This window comes from Mustelus asterias, chromosome 8, assembly GCF_964213995.1.
Source record: "Mustelus asterias chromosome 8, sMusAst1.hap1.1, whole genome shotgun sequence".
In the NCBI taxonomy this organism is placed as follows: Eukaryota; Metazoa; Chordata; class Chondrichthyes; order Carcharhiniformes; family Triakidae; genus Mustelus; species Mustelus asterias.
Genome location: NC_135808.1, coordinates 375,540 through 398,039, shown reverse-complemented (window position 1 = coordinate 398,039; position 22,500 = coordinate 375,540). Strand labels below are relative to the sequence as shown.

Sequence of the window (22,500 nt, the reverse complement as noted above, 5' to 3'; positions counted from 1 at the left end):
CTGCGAGATGCCTTTGTGGTTTGTTACTGACCCAAAAAGGGTGCTACGCCAAGGCAAGTTGTGGTTGTTGCCTCAACAAATAAAATAATGAGTGTCATAGATCAGGTAGATTGTCAACATCTTTCCCCAAAGGTAGGGGAGTCTAAAACGAGAGGGCATAGGTTTAAGATGAGAGGGGAGAGATGGGGAGAAGATACAAAAGTGTCCAGAGGGGCAATTTTTTCACACAGAGGGTGGTGAGTGTCTGGAACAAGCTGCCAGAGGTAGTAGTAGTAGTAGAGGTGGGTATAATTCTGTCTTTTAAAAAGCATTTAGACAGTTACATAAGTAGGATGGGTGCAGAGGGATATGAGCCAAACGTGGGCAAATGGGACTAGCTTAATGGTTAAGAAAAAGGGCGGCATGGACAAGTTGGGCTGAAGGGTCTGTTTCCATGCTGTAAACTTCTATGACTCCATGAACTCACATATCTCAACAGATTCCACCTGAACCCATTGTGGGTTCAAATCCCATCCCAGAATATTGAGCATAGTAGCCAGACAGTGCAACCTCTTTTCCCAGTGGAATTAGAAACAGACTTGATCCCTTCACCGCCTCTCTCCTGACCCCACCCTCCAATCCCAGCAGTACCTACCTTGGTTAACAGGTGGTTCTGCTCCTTCAACGAGCTGATTGGCTGCCTCTGGAAGCCCATCACCTTCAGTGGGGAGCCAAATCCGTTGACGTGGTGACGGTGATGAGGGAACGGCAGCTGCGGGAAAACGAGAAACAGTTGGAGGGGGTGTCAGCAGGTTAGAAGCCACAGGGTCAGAGGTCAGGACCTCACACCCCCACAGCCTTTGCAGGAGGGCTGCTCCTCGGGAAGACTGCACCCCGAGATATCCGATGGGAAACTGGTGCTCGGGGATTCGCGGGAAGTGGCCGTTGGTGGTCAGGCCTGACTTTATTGCCCAGTCATCCCTGCCCTTGACAAGGTGGTGGGAGCCGCCATCTTGAATATTACTGAGTGGCCCTGGAGAGAGTCTAGAGGAGGTTCACGAGAATGATCCCGGGAATGAGAAGCTTGACGTATGTGGAGCGTTTGTGGACTCCAGGTCTGTGCTTGATGGAGTTTAGAAGGATGAGGGGGGAATCTCATTGAAACTTACAGAATACTGAAAGGCCTGGATAGAGTGGACATGAGGAAGATGTTTCCATGAGTGGGAGAGACTCGGACCTGAGGGCACAGCCCCAGAGTAAAGGGACGACCCTTCAGAACCGAGATGAGGAGGAATTTCTTCATCCAGAGGGTGGCGAATCTGTGGAATTCATTGCCACAGAAAAGGCCAGATCATTGAATGTCTTTAAAACAGAGAGAGATCGGTTCTTGACTGGTAAGGGGATCAAAGGTTACAGGGAAAGGCGGGAGAACGGGGTTGAGAAACTTATCAGCCATGTTTGAATGGCGGAGCGGACTTGATGGGCCGAGTGGCCTAATTCTGCTCCCAAATCTTATGGTATGATGGCTTGTCAGACCATTTCAGAGGGTGGTTAAGAGATAGCTGTATTACAGGTGGGATGAAGGGTATAGAGTCACATGTTGGCCAGACCGGAATGGAGGTTTTGCGATGGACTGGGTTGGGACACCATGTACAATGTAACGCAGGTGCCCCGAAGGAAAATGAGGTTAATTGGATTTGGAATTCTCTTTCCAATGGAGCAGTGGGAGGCTGGATCTTCGAATAGATTCAAGGCTGAGTTAGGCAGAGTTTTGAACGTAAAGCATTATGGGTTGGGGGCGGGGGGTCAGGAAAATGGAATTAAGACAACAATGAGATCAGCCGCCATCCTATTGAATGGTGGAGCAGTGTGCGGCCAAATGGCCTACTCCTGCTCCAAGGGAGCTGGTGGCATTCACTAGATTAGTGACCGAGGGCAAGATCTGGGGACCCGGGTTCGAATCCCACCGGGGCAGATGGTGAAATTTGAATTCAATAAAAATCTGGAAATAAAAGTCTAATGATGACCATGAAACCATTGTTGAATGTCAGAAAAACCCATCTGGTTCACTAATGTCCTTTAGAGTGATAGAGGTTTACAGCATGGAAACAGGCTCTTCAGCCCAACTTGTCCATGCTGCCCCTTTTTAAACCCCTAAGCTAGTCCCAATTGCCCGCATTTGGCCCATATCCCTCTATACCCATCTTACCCATGTAACTGTCTAAATGCTTTTTAAAAGATAAAATCGTACCCGCCTCTACTACTACCTCTGACAGCTTGTTCCACTCACCACCCTCTGTGTGAAAAAATTGTCCCTCTGGACACTTTTGTATCTCCCCCCTCTCACCTTAAACCTATGTCCTCTAGTTTTAGAATCCCCTACCTTTGGGAAAAGATATTGACTTTCTAGCTGATCTGTGCCCCTCATTATATTATAGACCTCTATAAGATTACCCCTCAGCCTCCTACACTCCAGAGAAGGAAGGCAAGGAAATCTGCCATCCTTACCTGGTCTGGCCTACATGTGACTCCAGAGCCACAGCAATGTGTGGTTGACTCTCAACTGCCCTCAGGGATGGGCAATAAATGCAGGCCAGCCAGCGATGCCCACATGCCATGATTGAATTAGAAACTCGGGGAAGGGCAGAAGCCTTTCATGGACATTACTGAACCAGTTGGGTTTTCACCGTTGTTTTTCATCACCATGACTGAGAGCAGCTTTAATTATTCCAGATCTGGTTAGGTCACAGCTGGAGCACTGTGTGCAGTTCTGGTCGCCACACTATAGGAAGGACGTGAACGCACTGGAAAGGATACAAAGGAGATTCACCAGGATGCTGAAGCGTTTCAGCTATGAGCTGGTTAGGCTGGGGTTGTTTTCTTTAGAGCAGAGAAGGCTGAGGGGGGACCTGATTGAGGTGTACACAATTATAGTGAGTATATCCGCATTGGCTGGAGGTTATTCATGATGGCCCCTGCTTGCTCAACCTTGCCCGTCGCCTGAGGTGTGGTGATCCTTAGGTTAAATCACCGCCAGTCAGCTCTTCCCCTCAAAGGGGAAAGCACCTATGGTCATCTGGGTCTTTGGCGACTTTACCTTCACCTTGCCCGCATTCTCCACTTTGATTTTGGGTGGCACAGTGGTTAGCACAGCTGCCTCACAGTGCCAGGAACCCGGATTCAATTCCTGGCTTGGGTCACTGTCTATGTGGAACTTGCAGGTGCTCCGTGTCTGCGTGGGTTTCCTCCGGGTGCTCCAGTTTCCTTCGAAACTCCAAAGATCTGGAGGTTAAGTAGATTGGCCATGCTAATTTCCCCCTTAATGTCCAAAAATGTGCACAGTAGGGCGATTGGCTATGATAAATTGTCCCTAGTGTCCAAAGATGTGCAGGTTAGGGGGATTGGCCATGCTAAATGCACGGGTTTACAGGTAGATGGGCCTGGATATGATGCTCTTTCAGAGAGTCAGTGGAGACTAAATGGGCCAAATGGCCTCTGTCTGCACCTCTATGGAGGGGATCTCCTCTTCCTTCCAGTGGGCACCTTAAGGTTAAAGCTGCTCCTCCAATCCCCATCATCCTACCACCCACCCTAACCCTTAACTTACCCACGGCCTCCCCACCCCTGCCGCTTCCACTCATCCTGTGCCATTGTCGAGCGCAAGGTGGTGGGGTCTGAGCCCTCGCGACCCCCCCCCCCGAATCTTCACACAAACACCCACCTTGCCAGAGGAGGAGATGAGGTCGCTGAGGCAGCAGTTAACTTCCTGTATCTTAGCCAGGAGAAGGAAGGCTCGATTCTGGAGTGGGTCAGTGAGGTAGTCCTGGAACAAAAGGATGAGAGAGTGAGAGAGAAACACAATTGGGGAAGGGGGGGGTACAATCTGGAGTGGGGGGCTGGGGATGGAGGTAGAGGAAACGGAATCCTGGCGGGAACAATCCCACCCTCCTCTCCCCGACAGCCCAGGGCAAGGATCCATGCTGTGACCCGCACCTTGACAGGAGCTGTTCCAATGGGAGTGTTCCCACTGGGAACGTGCGGGATCCGAGTTACTGGTTTCTCCAATGCCTTAGCACGGGAGGAACCATTTCTTCGTAATGTGGCTCGCTGTCTCTGACGCATTACTCAAGCTGGGACAGTCAGGCATCACCTTGTGATACTATTGGTCATAGAATCATTGGATCACAGTACAGAAGTCTGCACCAAATCTCGGACACAGCATCCCACCCAGAATCTATCCCCATAACCCTACAGATTTACCCCACTAATCCACCTAACCTGCACATCTTTGGACACTAAGGGACAATTTAGCATGGCCAATCCACCCTAACCTGCACATCTTTGGACACTAAGGGACAATTTAGCATGGCCAATCCACCCTAACCTGCACATCTTTGACACTAAGGGGCAATTCAGCATGGCAAATCCAGCTAACCGGCACATCTTTGGCCGCTAAGGGGCAATTCAGCATGGCCAATCCACCTAACCTACACATCTTTGGACACTAAGGGGCAATTTAGCATGGCCAATCCACCCTAACCTGCACATCTTTGACACTAAGGGGCAATTCAGCATGGCAAATCCAGCTAACCGGCACATCTTTGGCCGCTAAGGGGCAATTTAGCATGGCCAATCCACCTAACCTACACATCTTTGGACACTAAGGGGCAATTTAGCACGGCCAATCCACCTAACCTGTACATCTTTGGACTGTGGGAGGAAACTGGAGCACCCGAGGGAAACCCATGCAGAAAGGCGGAGAATGTGCAAACTCGACAGAGACAGTGACCCAAGGCCAGAAATGAACCCAGCTCCCTGTGAGGCAGCAGTGCGAACCACTGTATCACCCTGCTGCCTATGAGCAAGGAGAGAGAGAGAGAGGTTCGGGGAAGGATCAGTGTCACCAGAAACCGAATTCTCTGCACCCAACCGTCGAGTGGCACGAGCGGCCATGACAGAACTCACCTGGCCCCTGAAGCCCTGCCGGACATGGCTTTGCCTTTGGTGCACGGCGTGGATTTGCTGATGGTACCAGTCCCGTGCCCGCTCCACCACTTCCAGCCCATGCAAGAGGGCGTCACGCTGTCGCTCCAGCTCCTTCATCTGCTTCAACTGTGACGAGACAAAGGACAAGGGGAGCATGCCCATCAATCAGCTGGCTACACGCCTGGCCGTATATTCACCCTCATGAACGGCTAGAGCATTCCGACCATTATCTATCGCCACGAAGCCTCAGCTACCAGAACTTGTCCATCACTTCCTGTGTGATCGGGACGGAGGCGCGACACTTTTCCCCACGATGGAAGAGGTGAACGGGCAAAGAAGACAGGAGAACAGACAAAGGCCTCTCAAAACACAAATACTCGCGTGTTACCAACACGTAGGTGCCTGTGTAGCAATCGGATATTATAATCACAGGTACTCACTTAAAATGTAATTAACTAATCTAGTTAATAGGCATAATTGGCTCGAGATAATGGGACACCAATGTGTAATATAAGACTGAGATAAGGAGGAATTTCTTCTCTCAGAGGGTTGAGTGTCTTTGGAACTCCTTGTCTCAGAGAGCTGTGGGGGCAGAGTCCTGGTGTATGTTCAAGGCTGAGAGAGATAGATTGCTGATCAGAAAGGGAATCAAGTGTTACTGGGAAAGGGCAGGAAAGTGGACGTGAGGAATGTACGATCAACCATGATCCCATTGAATGGCGGAGCAAACTCGAGGGGGTGAATGGCCTCCTCCAGTTCCTGTTTCCTATGGTCTGAGATAATCTATCATCTAATTATCTGTATGAGAGTCAAAGAGGCTTACGGCATGGAAACAGGCCCTTGGGCCAACTTGTTCATGCTGCCCAGATTTTACCACTAAGCTAATCCCAATTGCCCGTGTTTGGCCCATATCCCTCTATACCCACCTTACCCATGTAACTGTCTAAATGCTTTTTAAAAGACAAAATTGTACCCACCTCTACTACTACCTCTGGCAGTTTGTTCCAGACACTCACCACCCTCTGTGTGAAAAAACTTGCCTCTCTAGACCCTCTCCCCTCTCACCTTAAATCTATGCCCTCTATTATTAAAGTGATGTTTTGCAGTTTCTTGGGGAATGTGGGCGTCGCTGGCTGGGCCAGCATTTATTGCTCATCCCTAGTTGCCCTTGGAGGGCAGTTGAGAGTCAACCACATTGCTGTGGCTCTGGAGTCACATGTAGGCCAGACCGGGTATGGACAGCAGATTTCCTTCCCTAAAGGGACAATAGTGAACCAGATGGGTTTTTCCGACAATCGACAATGGTTTCATGGTCATTAGTAGAATCTTAATTCCAGATTTTTTTATTGAATTCAAATTCCACCATCTGCCGTGGCGGGATTCGAACCCGGGTCCCCAGAACATTAGGCGGCACGGTAGCACTGTGGTTAGCACTGCTGCTTCACAGCTCCAGGGTCCCGGGTTCGATTCCTGGCTCGGGTCACTGTCTGTGTGGAGTTTGCACATTCTCCTCGTGTCTGCGTGGGTTTCCTCCGGGTGCTCCGGTTTCCTCCCACAGTCCAAAGATGTGCGGGTTAGGTTGATTGGCCAGGTTAAAATTGTCCCTGAGATGCGTAGTTAGAGGGATTAGCGGATAAATATGTGGGGGTAGGGCCTGGGTGGGATTGTGGTCGGTGCAGACTCGATGGGCCGAATGGCCTCCTTCTGCACTGTAGGGTTTCTATGATTAGCTGAGTTTCTGGATTAATAGTCCAGCGATAATACTAATGGGCCATCGTCTCCCAGTGAGGAGTGTGGAGAAGATGGTGGTGAACAGAATGGGGGAGGAGGGAGCCGGAGGCACGGGCTTGTTTCATTCCATTCCCCACTCTTGTCGGAAGTGCAGTTCATGTTGTCCTGGAGACAGCAGATCAGACATTGAAAACATTGAATACAGGAGTTGGGACGTCTTGTTGAAGTTGTACAAGACATTGGTAAGGCCACACTTGGAATACTGTGTACAGTTCTGGTCACCCTATTATAGAAAGGATATTATTAAACTAGAAAGAGTGCAGAAAAGATTTACTAGGATGCTACTGGGACTTGATGGATTGAGTTATAAGGAGAGGCTGGACAGACTGGGACTTTTTTCTCTGGAGCGTAGGAGGCTGAGGGGTATCTTATAGAGGTCTAAAAAATAATGAGGGGCATAGATCAGCTAGATAGTCAATATCTTTTCCCAAAGGTAGGGGAGTCTAAAATTAGAGGGCATAGATTTAAGGTGAGAGGGGAGAGATACAAAAGTGTCCAGAGGGGAAATTCTTTCACACACAGGGTGTCTGGAACAAGCTGCCAGACGTAGCAGCAGAGGCGGGTACAACTTTGTCTTTTAAAAAGCATTTAGACAGTTACATGGGTAAGATGGGTATAGAGGGATATGGGCCAAACACGGGCAATTGGGACTTGCTTAGTGGTTAAAAACTGGGTGGCATGGACAAGTTGGGCCAAAGGGCCTGTGTCCATGCTGTAAACCTCCATGACTCTCTGACTGAAGAGCTTCGATGGACCGTCAATTTTTCCTGGCTCTGCTGGCTATGTCAAGCGCCTCTTTGAGTAGTACCAAAGAGGTGCTCGCTGCTCTTCCCTTGTGGCTGGGGTGTGGAGGAGGCCGTGTCTGTCCCCTGCTGGGTCTGGGAAGCTGCAGTATAAGCTAAACCTCCAGAGGGCGGCAGTACTACACGATGAAGGGAAGCATTGTCCACTTTCTGCCTTTGTAATGATCATTGAGAGGTGTTCGTCCAAATCAAAAATCATTTGGTTCTTAATTCCCTTCCTGTTCCCAACTGTATCCAACTGAGGGCAGGAATAGGGCAGAACTGCCTCGTCAGTGGTCAGATGGAGTTTGCTTATTACAGCGACCGGACTCATAGAATCTGAAACGTGAAGAAACTTGGTTCACAGCAAAGAATTTCTGGCACCCGGCTGTCAGATAAGGCGCTATACAAATGCAGTTCTTTCTGACTCGATTTCCCGCATCCCACGGAACAACGTGAACCCGTCTCACTCTCATTTTGGACCCAAAATATTTTGTTTCAAGTCCCACTCGAGAGACCTGTGCTCCCAAACAAGACTGACGCTCTCTGTGCAGTACTGAGGGAGTGCCGCACTGTCAGAGGGTCAGTGCTGAGGGAGTGCCGCACTGTCAGAGGGTCAGTACTGAGGGAGTGCTGCACTGTCAGAGGGTCAGTACTGAGGGAGTGCCGCACTGTCAGAGGGTCAGTGCTGAGGGAGTGCCGCACTGTCAGAGGGTCAGTGCTGAGGGAGTGCCGCACTGTCAGAGGGTCAGTACTGAGGGAGTGCCGCACTGTCAGAGGGTCAGTACTGAGGGAGTGCCGCACTGTCAGAGGGTCAGTACTGAGGGAGTGCCGCACTGTCAGAGGGTCAGTACTGAGGGAGTGCCGCACTGTCAGAGGGTCAGTACTGAGGGAGTGCCGCACTGTCAGAGGGTCAGTACTGAGGGAGTGCCGCACTGTCAGAGGGTCAGTGCTGAGGGAGTGCCGCACTGTCAGAGGGTCAGTGCTGAGGGAGTGCCGCACTGTCAGAGGGTCAGTACTGAGGGAGTGCCGCACTGTCAGAGGGTCAGTGCTGAGGGAGTGCCACACTGTCAGAGGGTCAGTACTGAGGGAGTGCCGCACTGTCAGAGGGTCAGTACTGAGGGAGTGCCGCACTGTCAGAGGGTCAGTACTGGGGGAGTGCCGCACTGTCAGAGGGTCAGTACTGAGGGAGTACCGCACTGTCAGAGGGTCAGTACTGGGGGAGTGCCGCACTGTCAGAGGGTCAGTACTGAGGGAGTGCCGCACTGTCAGAGGGTCAGTACTGAGGGAGTGCCGCACTGTCAGAGGGTCAGTACTGAGGGAGTGCCGCACTGTCAGAGGGTCAGTACTGAGGGAGTGCCGCACTGTCAGAGGGTCAGTACTGGGGGAGTGCCGCACTGTCAGAGGGTCAGTACTGAGGGAGTGCCGCACTGTCAGAGGGTCAGTACTGAGGGAGTGCCACACTGTCAGAGGGTCAGTACTGAGGGAGTGCCGCACTGTCAGAGGGTCAGTGCTGAGGGAGTGCTGCACTGTCAGAGGGTCAGTGCTGAGGGAGCGCCGCACTGTCAGAGGGTCAGTGCTGAGGGAGCGCCGCACTGTCAGAGGGTCAGTGCTGAGGGAGCGCCGCACTGTCAGAGGGTCAGTGCTGAGGGAGCGCCACACTGTCAGAGGGTCAGTACTGAGGGAGTGCTACACTGTCAGAGGGTCAGTACTGAGGGAGTGCTGCACTGTCAGAGGGTCAGTACTGAGGGAGTGCTGCACTGTCAGAGGGTCAGTACTGAGGGAGTGCCGCACTGTCAGAAGTGTCTCTCAGCTGAACGCCATCCTGACATGGGAAATATATCGGCCGTTCCTTCACTGTCACTGGGTCAAAATGCTGGCGCTCCCTCCCTAACAGCACTGTGGGTGTACCTACACCTCAGGGACTGCAGCGGGTTCAAGGCAGCGGCTCACCACCACCTTCAAGGGGCTATTAGGGATGGGCAATAAATGCTGGTGTAACCAGCGATTCCCACATCCTGTGAATGAATGAACCATTTGATAAGTTGTTTATAAACAAACCTGCATCTTCTGGCCGGCTGAATACACAACAAGACCCACAACCCTAAAATCAAGAGGGAAACTGAGAAACATTCTTCCCATTTGGAGGAATAGAGAATTCTCCCGGCCACTGGCTGCGACTGAGGTTGAGGTTCTATTTTAGCTGATGGCTTCTGAGGGATGAAGCAGCTAAATGGAATGGACCAGAGTGAATGATAGCAGGATCCCCAGGGGCTAAACGGCCTCCTCTTGTTCCTCAGCCTGACGACGCTCAATGAATTCAGACAATGGCTGGAATTTTCCGACCGCTCGCGCCCCAGGGGGTTTTCCCTGTCCCGCCGCGGTAAACGGAGATTGGGCTGGGGTCAGGTTCTCTGACCTCGCTGCAGCGGGAGCGCAGCGCGATGCGGGCGGTTAAGATCACGCCCAAAGCGTCAGTCCGTCAAGCTGGAGACAAACTGAAGTCTGAATCTGGTGGCGAGGGGAGTGGGGGTGGGTGGGGAACAGTGGGGGAGGGGGGGGCTGAGCCAGGCTGAGCACATTTCCCATCGATACGGCAACCTTCATCCCTAATGAGCTCCGCAAATCTGAGGCTTTGTAAATTCCATGGGCCCAGCTTGTGTCTGTGACAGATTACTGTCACTCCTTTGAATCCGAGCTATCATTCCCTTCCTTTGTTCGATGGTGTAGACAGAGAGGGGGGGGGTGCGAAGGATGTCCTCGCGTGGCAGCTGTCACTGCGTCTGGCTCCATCTCCCCTCGGAGTTCATTAGGCCTCGGTCTAATGAGCAGCTGACTGCGGCCGCCCTGTTTCCCAGGATGCCCCACCCAGGCCTCCCCCCTCGGGCGTGGTAGGCACCCTCCACAGGGGAGAGCTCCTCTCGCCCAGAAGGCACAGGACATTTCCCCCTTCCCCCCTCCCCTGGGTCCCGAGGGAAGTCTTGCCGTCATCGCAGCTTCCCATGTCAGACTGTTCCCTATCCTCGTTCAATCTTCGCAGCAAAGGGCACAGGGCAGCCATAGGGGCAAAGGGCCCGGTGAAGATTGAATGGGGAGGTGGCGAACTGGGAATTGAGAGTGGGGTGGGGGTGGTACACAGGTTCATGAAGACAGAGCGAGAGAGAATTGGGTAACGTGGGAGAGCAGGGTAAGGTGGGAGAGGGGGGTAATGCTGGGTATTGGGGAGGCTAAGAGGGTATTGGGAGAAACAGGATAATGGCAGGGAACAGAGTATTGGGGGAAATAGGGTAACAGGGGAATGGTAATGGAGGAATAGGGAGCCTCATAGCACCAAAGTCCCAGGTTCAATTCTAGCCTTGGGTCACTGACTGTTCACAGTCTGCACAGGTTTCCTCCGGGTGCTCCAGTTTCCTCCCACGCTCAAAAGATGTGCAGGTTAGGAGGATTGGCCATGCTAAGTTGTCCCTTAGTGTCCAAAGATATACAGGTTAGGTGGATTAGCAGGGTAAATATGTGGGATTACAGGGATAGCGTCTGGGTAAGATGCTCTACCAGAAAGTTGGTGCAGACTCGATGGGCCGAACAGCCTCCTTGTGTACTATAGGGATTCTATGATTTGTGAGCCTGATGGGCTTTTCATGACAATCGACATGGTTGCACAGTCAACTCTTGCCAGATCTGTTCCCAAATCGTATTGAATTCAAATTTCACCATCTGCTGTGGTGGGATTCGAATCCGAGTCCCCAGGGAATGATCATGGGTTTCAGTGACAATCCCACTACGCCACTGCCTGCCTGCCCACCACTGGGCCTGGCTCGGTCACACTTACCATGTCATAATCGATGCCGTTGGCTATGGTGTGGCGTCTGGGGTCGCTGCGTCCCTGGCAACTCCGGTATAGCGTCCCCTGGGCGATGGAGGTGGCAATGCTCTGGGAACGACCGATTCCCGTGCCCTCGTGGTCTAGCCGGAAGAGAAGAGGGATGGTTAACGCGCCGGGAGGTTTGGCTGTTACCGAGATCACCAGATCCCTCGAAGATCAAAGCAGCGGCACGGTGAGCGATAATAACGGAAAATGCTGGAAAAAAACTCAGCAGGTCAGGCGGCATCTGCGGAGAGAGTAAATAGAGTCAATGTTTCGAGAGAATGGTCAGACAGACGCGAAACGTTAACTCTGTTACAGAGAGAAGGCAGGAGAATGGGGATGAGAATCATGTCAGCCATGATTGAATGGCGAAGCAGACTCGTTGGGCCAAGTGGCCTAATTCTGCTCCTATATCTTATGGTCTGATGTTTCTCTCTCCACAGACGCTGCCAGACCTGCTGAGTTTATACAGCATTCTCGGCTTTTATCTCAGATTTCAGCAACTGCAATATTTTGCTTTTATTTCAATGCAGTGAGAGATCTGCGTTACTCCAACTTTACCCTCCCACCCCCACCCTCATCACCAATAGCCCAGTTCCATGACTTACCCCACCGGGGTTCCGCTGACTCAGCCCGAAATTCCCTCCCAGAGCCTCACCGCCTCTCTCACCTCCTTTTAGACGCTCCTTAAAATTCCACACCTTTGGCCAAAGTATCCCGACATCTTTAATATCTCTTTTCCGTGGTTCAATGCCAAATATTTGTTTTTGAGTGAGTTTTCACAGCTTTCGGCAGCATTCCAAAGATGTTCAGTTTAGGGTGGATTAGCCATGTTAAATTCCCCCTTCGTGCCCAAAGATGTGCAGTTTAGGGTGGACTGGCCATGGTAACTTGTATCTTAGTGTCCAAAGATTGCAGGTTAAGTGGATTGGCCATACTACGTTGCCCCTCACTGTCCCAAAGATGTACAGGTTAGGTGGATTGGCCATGCTAAATTGCCCCTTAGTGTCTAAAGATATGCAGGTTAGGTGGATTGGCCATGCTAAATTGCCTGTTAGGGACCAAGGATGTGCAGTTAGGGGAATTGGCTGTGCTAAATTGCCCCTTAGTATCCAAAGATATGCAGGTTAGGTAGATCGGCCATGTTAAATTGTCCCTCAGTGATAAAAGATGTGCAGGTTAGGATGGATTGGCATGGTAAATTGCCCCTTAGTGTCCAAAGATGTACAGGTTAGGTGGATTGGCCATGTTAAATTGCCCCTTAGTGTCCAAAGATATGCAGGTTAGGTAGATTGGCCATGCTAAATAGTCCTTAGAGCCAGTGGGATTAGAAGGGTAAATATGTGGGGTTACAGGGACAGGTTCTGAGTGGGATTATTATCGGTGCAGTCTCGATGGGCCGAATGGCCTCCTTCTGCACTGTAGGGATTCTATGATTCTGTTTTTGTGTCACTATTGTACTTGTGGCAGGGAGAGGGTCTGTGCACTGGTGTTTGAGAAGCTCACTCCTTTGCTAAGTTTGTGTGTGGGTGTGGGGGTTAAACCTCTGGTTGTTAATTGGATTCTGTCCGCAGGTTGAAGTGGATCAGGCAGACTCAATCACAGCTCGCTCTGAGTCAATATTTGGCAACACTCACAGGTCAGGGCTAACAAACAACAGGCAGATGTGAACTGGGAGGAAGGACAGGCAAGGGACAGCTGGGGTGTGAGAATCTGATCCAGTGTGGGATTGAGATGGGAGAATGGAGACTCGGATGCTCCAAACAGATCAAACACCCGCACCCGCCCTCTCACACCACCTCCCAGGAACTCCTCAGAAGAATGGGGTCAGGGGAACCGTCCAACCTCAATCATTTGCAAAATGGGCAGCAATATTATTCAGTTATATTTCAACGATACCTTCCCCAGCCAAATACTGATAGATTTACCTTCCAAACACCCCAACACAGCGACTGACCCATTAACCCTCCAAACTCCCCAACACAGCGACTGACCCATTAACCCTCCAAACACCCCAACACAGCGACTGACCCATTCACCCTCCAAACTCCCCAACACAGCGAGTGACCCATTAACCCTCCAAACACCCCAACACAGCGAGTGACCCATTAACCCTCCAAACTCCCCAACACAGCGAGTGACCCATTAACCCTCCAAACTCCCCAACACAGCGACTGACCCATTAACCCTCCAAACACCCCAACACAGTGAGTGACCCATTAACCCTCCAAACACCCCAACACAGCGACTGACCCATTAACCCTCCAAACACCCCAACACAGCGACTGACCCATTAACCCTCCAAACACCCCAACACAGTGAGTGACCCATTCACTCTCCAAACTCCCCAACACAGCGAGTGACCCATTAACCCTCCAAACTCCCCAACACAGCGACTGACCCATTAACCCTCCAAACTCCGCAACACAGCGAGTGACCCATTCACCCTCCAAACACCCCAACACAGCGACTGACCCATGAACCCTCTAAACTCCCCAACACAGCGAGTGACCCATTAACCCTCCAAACACCCCAACACAGTGAGTGACCCATTAACCCTACAAACTCCCCAACGCAGCGAGTGACCCATTAACGCTCCAAACACCCCAACACAGTGAGTGACCCATTAACCCTCCAAACTCCCCAACACAGCGACTGACCCATTAACCCTCTAAACTCCCCAACACAGCGAGTGACCCATTAACCCTCCAAACACCCCAACACAGTGAGTGACCCATTAACCCTCCAAACTCCCCAACACAGCGAGTGACCCATTCACCCTCCAAACACCCCAACACAGCGAGTGACCCATTAACGCTCCAAACTCCCCAACACTGCGAGTGACCCATTAACCCTCCAAACATCCCAACACAGCGACTGACCCATTAACCCTCCAAACTCCCCAACACAGCAACTGACCCATTAACCCTCCAAACACCCCAACACAGTGAGTGACCCATTAACCCTCCAAACACCCCAACACAGTGAGTGACCCATTAACCCTCCAAACACCCCAACACAGCGAGTGACCCATTCACCCTCCAAACTCCCCAACACAGCGACTGACCCATTAACCCTCCAAACTCCCAACAGAGCAACTGACCCATTAACCCTCCAAACTCCCCAACACAGTGAGTGACCCATTAACCCTCCAAACACCCCAACACAGCGACTGACCCATTAACCCTCCAAACTCCCCAACACAGTGAGTGACCCATTAACCCTCCAAACACCCCAACACAGCGACTGACCCATTAACCCTCCAAACTCCCCAACACAGCGACTGACCCATTAACCCTCCAAACTCCCCAACACAGCGACTGACCCATTAACCCTCCAAACACCCCAACACAGCGACTGACCCATTAACCCTCCAAACTCCCCAACACAGCGACTGACCCATTAACCCTCCAAACTCCCCAACACAGCGACTGACCCATTAACCCTCCAAACACCCCAACACAGCGAGTGACCCATTAACCTTCCAAACTCCCCAACACAGCGACTGACCCATTAACCCTCCAAACACCCCAACACAGCGACTGACCCATTAACCCTACAAACACCCCAACACAGCGACTGACCCATTAACCCTCCAAACACCCCAACACAGCGACTGACCCATTAACCCTCCAAACTCCCCAACACAGCGACTGACCCATTAACCCTCCAAACTCCCCAACACAGCGACTGACCCATTAACGCTCCAAACTCCCCAACACAGCGACTGACCCATTAACCCTCCAAACTCCCCAACACAGCGACTGACCAATTAACCCTCCAAACACCCCAACACAGCGAGTGACCCATTAACCCTCCAAACTCCCCAACACAGCGACTGACCCATTAACCCTCCAAACTCCCCAACACAGTGAGTGACCCATTAACCCTCCAAACTCCCCAACACAGCGACTGACCCATTAACCCTCCAAACTCCCCAACACAGCGACTGAACCATTAACCCTCCAAACACCCCAACACAGCGACCGACCCATTAACCCTCCAAACACCCCAACACAGTGAGTGACCCATTAACCCTCCAAACACCCCAACACAGCGAGTGACCCATTAACCCTCCAAACTCCCCAACACAGCGAGTGACCCATTAACCCTCCAAACTCCCCAACACAGTGAGTGACCCATTAACCCTCCAAACACCCCAACACAGCGACTGACCCATTAACCCTCCAAACTCCCCAACACAGTGAGTGACCCATTAACCCTCCAAACACCCCAACACAGCGACTGACCCATTAACCCTCCAAACTCCCCAACACAGCGACTGACCCATTAACCCTCCAAACTCCCCAACACAGCGACTGACCCATTAACCCTCCAAACTCCCCAACACACCGACTGACCCATTAACCCTCCAAACTCCCCAACACAGCGACTGACCCATTAACCCTCCAAACTCCCCAACACAGCGACTGACCCATTAACCCTCCAAACACCCCAACACAGCGAGTGACCCATTAACCCTCCAAACTCCCCAACACAGCGACTGACCCATTAACCCTCCAAACACCCCAACACAGCGACTGAACCATTAACCCTCCAAACTCCCCAACACAGCGAGTGACCCATTAACCCTCCAAACACCCCAACACAGCGAGTGACCCATTAACCCTCCAAACTCCCCAACACAGCGACTGACCATTAACCCTCCAAACTCCCCAACACAGTGACTGACCCATTAACCCTCCAAACACCCCAACACAGCGACTGACCCATTAACCCTCCAAACACCCCAACACAGCGAGTGACCCATTAACCCTCCAAACTCCCCAACACAGCGACTGACCCATTAACCCTCCAAACACCCCAACACAGCGACTGACCCATTAACCCTCCAAACACCCCAACACAGCGACTGACCCATTAACCCTCCAAACACCCCAACACAGCGACTGACCCATTAACACTCCAAACTCCCCAACACAGCGAGTGACCCATTAACCCTCCAAACACCCCAACACAGCGACTGACCCATTAACCCTCCAAACTCCCCAACACAGCGAGTGACCCATTAACCCTCCAAACTCCCCAACACAGCGACTGACCCATTAACCCTCCAAACTCCCCAACACAGCGACTGACCCATTAACCCTACAAACTCCCCAACACAGTGAGTGACCCATTAACCCTCCAAACACCCCAACACAGTGAGTGACCCATTAACCCTCCAAACTCCCCAACACAGTGAGTGACCCATTAACCCTCCAAACTCCCCAACACAGTGAGTGACCCATTAACCCTCCAAACACCCCAACACAGCGACTGACCCATTAACCCTCCAAACACCCCAACACAGCGAGTGACCCATTAACCCTCCAAACTCCCCAACACAGCGAGTGACCTATTAACCCTCCAAACACCCCAACACAGCGAGTGACCCATTAACCCTCCAAACACCCCAACACAGTGAGTGACCCATTAACCCTCCAAACACCCCAACACAGCGACTGACCCATTAACCCTCCAAACACCCCAACACAGCGAGTGACCCATTAACCCTCCAAACTCCCCAACACAGCGACTGACCCATTAACCCTCCAAACACCCCAACACAGCGACTGACCCATTAACCCTCCAAACACCCCAACACAGCGACTGACCCATTAACCCTCCAAAGACCCCAACACAGCGACTGACCCATTAACCCTCCAAACTCCCCAACACAGTGAGTGACCCATTAACCCTCCAAACTCCCCAACACAGCGAGTGACCCATTAACACTCCAAACTCCCCAACACAGTGAGTGACCCATTAACCCTCCAAACTCCCCAACACAGTGTGTGACCCATTAACCCTCCAAACTCCCCAACACAGCGAGTGACCCATTAACCCTCCAAACTCCCCAACACAGCGAGTGACCCATTAACCCTCCAAACACCCCAACACAGCGACTGACCCATTAACCCTCCAAACTCCCCAACACAGCGACTGACCCATTAACCCTCCAAACTCCCCAACACAGCGAGTGACCCATTAACCCTACAAACACCCCAACACAGCGACTGACCCATTAACCCTCCAAACTCCCCAACACAGCGACTGACCCATTAACCGTACAAACACCCCAACACAGCGACTGACCCATTAACCCTACAAACACCCCAACACAGCGACTGACCCATTAACCCTCCAAACTCCCCAACACAGCGACTGACCCATTAACCTCCAAACTCCCCAACACAGCGACTGACCCATTAACGCTCCAAACACCCCAACACAGCGAGTGACCCATTAACCCTCCAAACACCCCAACACAGTGAGTGACCCATTAACCCTCCAAACTCCCCAACGCAGCGACTGAACTATTAACCCTCCAAACTCCCCAACACAGTGAGTGACCCATTAACCCTCCAAACATCCCAACACAGCGACTGACCCATTAACCCTCCAAACACCACAACACAGTGAGTGATCCATTAACCCTCCAAACTCCCCAACACAGCGACTGACCCATTAACCCTCCAAACTCCCCAACACAGTGAGTGACCCATTAACCCTCCAAACTCCCCAACACAGTGAGTGACCCATTAACCCTCCAAACTCCCCAACACAGCGAGTGACCCATTAACCCTCCAAACTCCCGAACACAGTGAGTGACCCATTAACCCTCCAAACACCCCAACACAGCGACTGACCCATTAACCCTCCAAACACCCCAACACAGTGAGTGACCCATTAACCCTCCAAACTCCCCAACACAGCGAGTGACCCATTAACCCTCCAAACTCCCCAACACAGCGAGTGACCTATTAACCCTCCAAACACCCCAACACAGTGACTGACCCATTAACCCTCCAAACACCCCAAGACAGCGACTGACCCATTACCCTACAATCACCCCAACAAAGCGACTGACCCATTAACCCTCCAAACTCCCCAACACAGCGACTGACCCATTAACCTCCAAACTCCCCAACACAGCGACTGACCCATTAACCCTCCAAACACCCCAACACAGTGACTGACCCATTAACCCTCCAAACTCCCCAACACAGCGACTGACCCATTAACCCTCCAAACACCCCAACACAGCGAGTGACCCATTAACCCTCCAAACACCCCAACACAGCGACTGACCCATTAACCCTCCAAACTCCCCAACACAGCGACTGACCCATTAACTCTCCAAACTCCCCAACACAGCGACTGACACATTAACCCTCCAAACTCCCCAACACAGCGACTGACCCATTAACTCTCCAAACTCCCCAACACAGCGACTGACCCATTAACCCTCCAAACTCCCCAACACAGCGAGTGACCCATTAACCCTCCAAACATCCCAACACAGCGAGTGACCCATTAACCCTCCAAACTCCCCAACACAGCGACTGACCCATTAACCCTCCAAACACCCCAACACAGCGACTGACCCATTCACCCTCCAAACACCCCAACACAGCGACTGACCCATTAACCCTCCAAACTCCCCAACACAGCGACTGACCCATTAACCCTCCAAACTCCCCAACACAGCGACTGACCCATTAACCCTCCAAACTCCCCAACACAGCGAGTGACCCATTAACCCTCCAAACTCCCCAACACAGCGACTGACCCATTAACCCTACAAACACCCCAACACAGCGACTGACCCATTAACCCTCCAAACACCCCAACACAGCGACTGACCCATTAACCCTCCAAACACCCCAACACAGCGAGTGACCCATTAACCTCCAAACTCCCCAACACAGCGACTGACCCATTAACCCTCCAATCACCCCAACACAGCGAGTGACCCATTAACCCTCCAAACTCCCCAACACAGCGAGTGACCCATTCACCCTCCAAACACCCCAACACAGCGAGTGACCCATTAACCCTCCAAACACCCCAACACAGTGAGTGACCCATTCACCCTCCAAACACCCCAACACAGCGAGTGACCCATTAACCCTCCAAACACCCCAACACAGCGAGTGACCCATTAACCCTCCAAACTCCCCAACACAGCGAGTGACCCATTAACCCTCCAAACACCCCAACACAGTGAGTGACCCATTAACCCTCCAAACTCCCCAACACAGTGAGTGACCCATTAACTCTCCAAACTCCCCAACACAGCGACTGACCCATTAACCCTGTGATTACTCCAGCAGTGAATGACCCATTAGTCCCGCAGCTACAACACACGAGCACATCTTTGGACACTCAGGGACAATTTAGCATGGCCAATCCACCTAACCTGCACATCTTTGGACACTAAGGGGCAATTTAGCATGGCCAATCCAGCTAATTTGTACACCTTTGGACACTAAGGGGCAATTTAGCATGGCCAATCTACCTAAAGGGAGTTAGGGATTTATGGGGAAATGCTCCTATTTTTTTACGTTCACTTGTTCCTCTGTGAGATTGAGCCGATGATGCCTCCCATGGCCGAAAACCACTGTTTAGACAGACACAAACCCTCGCATTCTCTGTCATTCAGCACCACAGTAAGAAGTCTCACAACACCAGGTTAAAGTCCAACAGTTTTATTTGGTAGCACAAGCCACTAGCTTTCGGAGCGCTGCTCCTTCGTGAGGTAAGTGGGAGTTCTGTTCACAAACAGGGCATATAAAGACACAAACTCAATTTACAAAATAATGGTTGGAATGCGAGTCTTTACAGGTAATCAAGTCTTAAAGGTACAGACAATGTGAGTGGAGAGAGAGCTAACCCTCTGACCCATTCGCCCTCCAAACTAAGGTTAACCCTTAGAGCAATCTCCACTCACATTGCTCTCTTCACTCACATTGTCTGTACCTTTAAGACTTGATTACCTGTAAAGACTTGCATTCCAACTATTATTTTGTAAATTGACTTTGTGTCTTTATATGCCCTGTTTGTGAACAGAACTCCCACTCACCTGACGAAGGAGCAGCGCTCCAAAAGTGAGTGGCTTTTGCTACCAAATAAACCTGTTGGACTTTAACCTGGTGTTGTGAGACTTCTTACTGTGCTTACCCCAGTCCAACACCGGCATCTCCACATCATTCAGCACCACAGCTGAAAGGGGGTTGAAACAAAAGGACTAAGTTAAAACTTGAAGCAAATAATAACGAGAACCGGATTTTCCAGATTGTGACATTTACTGTAGTGAGGTCTCCAGCTCACTGCCAGTTGAAGTACCACCCTTGTGGGGGCTGGGGGGAGGGGAGAAATCACATCCCATTGTGCTCAATAAACTTTTCTTCCTTTAGTCGGTGTTCAGTTGTAGGTTTTCCCACACTGCGTTTTAATAAGTAATTAAATCGGGAATTTGGCAATTCCCCAGCATTTAAAACAAAATTCCAATCTGTTTTTTCCAGGGATCCTGGTGCAGCTCAGGCGTTTTCTTGGCAAAGTGCCCTCAGTTAACAGTGAGCCAGTTCCACCCCAAACAACAGGGTGCTTGCTGCCAGTTCTTACTCACTGTCTCTCTCTCTCTCTCTCTCTCTGTCTGTGCATCTCTCTCTCCGTGCCTCTGTGTGTGTGTGTCTGTGTGTGTGAGATTGTGTGTGTCTCTCTCTCTATCTCTCTGTCTCTCTTTGTGTGTCTCTCTATCTCTCTCGGCGTCACGCTCTCTCTCTCTGCATCTCTCTCTCTCTGTGTCTTTCTCTCCGTCTGTGCCTCTATGTGTGTGTGTGTGTGTGTGTGTGTGTCTCTCTCTCTCTCTCCGTCTCTCTTTGTGTGTCTCTCTGTCTCTCTCATCATCTCGCTCTATCTCTCTCTCTGTGACTCTCTCTGTGTCTGTGCATCTCTCTCTCCGTGGCTCTGTGTGTGTGAGAGATTGTGTGTGTGTCTCTCTCTCTCTCCGTCTCTCTCTGTCTCTCTTTGTGTGTCTCTCTATGTCTCTCGGTGTCACGCTCTCTCTCTCTCTCTCTCCGCGTCTCTCTCTCTCTGCGTCTCTCTCTCTCTCTCTGTCTGTGTCTTTCTCTCTGTCTGTGCCTCTATGTATGTGTGTGTCTCTCTCTCTGTTTCTCTCTCTGTCTGTGTGTCTCTCTCTTTGTCTGTCTGTCTGTCTCTCTCTGTGTTTCTCTGTCTCTTTTAGTGTCTCTCTCTCTCTCTCTCTGTGTCACCCTCTGTCCCCTTCTCTCTCTGTCTCTATCTGTTGTGACTCTCTCTGTCTCTGTCAGTGACTCTCTCTGTGTCTCTTTCTCTCTCTCTCTCTATCTGGTGGGACAGAGCAGTCAGATCAGTGAGAGGTGATTTGATCGAAACCTTTAAGATCCTGAGGGATATTGATAGGCTGGATGTGGAGAGGATGTTTCCTCTAGAATCAGCAGGGTCACCCTTTAAAAATAAGGGGTGGCCCATTTAAGACGGAGATGGGGAGAATCTATTTCTCTCAGAGGGGGTGAGTCTCTGGAACTCTCTTCCTTAAAAGGCAGTGGGAGCAGAGACTGAATATTTTTGAGGCAGAGTGAGATAGATTCTCGATTAACGAGGGGGTAAAAGGCAGGAATGCGGAGTTGAGGTTACAGACAGATCAGCCAGGATCTTGTTTAATGGGGGAGCAGGATCGAGGGGCCGAGTGGCCTCCTTCTGCACTGTAGAGATTTTATGATCTATGAGAGTGGATGAAAGGTAATAAGGGGTCGGCCACAGTTCATCTGTTGACCCTGTAAGTGGGTGATGAAAGCAGTACAAACAGTTCACACCTTCTGCACAGATACTTCCATGTGTATTCTGTACACACGCACATCTCACACATAAGCACGAAAAATACAGCACATTATCCACTCAATCTCTCACACACACAACACACACACCCTCACACACACTCACACACACTCACACACACACACACACACACACTCACACACACACTCACACACTCACACACACACTCACACCCTCACACACACTCACACATACACACCCTCACACACACTCACACACACTCACACACACTCACACACACACACACACTCTCACACACACACACTCACACACACCCTCACACACCCTCACACACACACACACACACCCTCACACACACACACTCACACACACCCTCACACACCCTCACACACACTCACACTCACACACACACACGCTCACACTCACACACACTCACACACACACACGCTCACACTCACACACACACACCCT

The 22,500-nt window shown here is 51.2% G+C and overlaps 2 protein-coding genes across 5 annotated transcripts in view; one reads left to right on the top strand and one right to left on the bottom strand.

Moving 5' to 3' along the window:
• Positions 1 to 22,500, bottom strand: part of LOC144496728 (suppressor APC domain-containing protein 2-like) — a 52,208-nt gene that overhangs the window by 3,784 nt on the left and 25,924 nt on the right. For 3 of the 4 annotated variants that reach the window (XM_078217231.1, XM_078217230.1, XM_078217232.1), the window contains 4 exons: positions 11,368 to 11,501; positions 4,945 to 5,091; positions 3,701 to 3,802; positions 635 to 751 (listed from right to left, as the gene is read on the bottom strand). In XM_078217231.1, the coding sequence (XP_078073357.1) occupies positions 635 to 751; positions 3,701 to 3,802; positions 4,945 to 5,091; positions 11,368 to 11,501 (500 nt within the window). The remainder of the gene's footprint in view (positions 1 to 634; positions 752 to 3,700; positions 3,803 to 4,944; positions 5,092 to 11,367; positions 11,502 to 22,500) is intronic. The other variant, XM_078217233.1, reaches the window with a different exon arrangement.
• Positions 602 to 22,500, top strand: part of csnk2b (casein kinase 2, beta polypeptide) — a 296,247-nt gene continuing 274,348 nt past the window's right edge. Inside the window, exon 1 of the mRNA XM_078217235.1 lies at positions 602 to 607. The gene's annotated coding sequence lies outside the window, so the exon portion shown is untranslated. The remainder of the gene's footprint in view (positions 608 to 22,500) is intronic.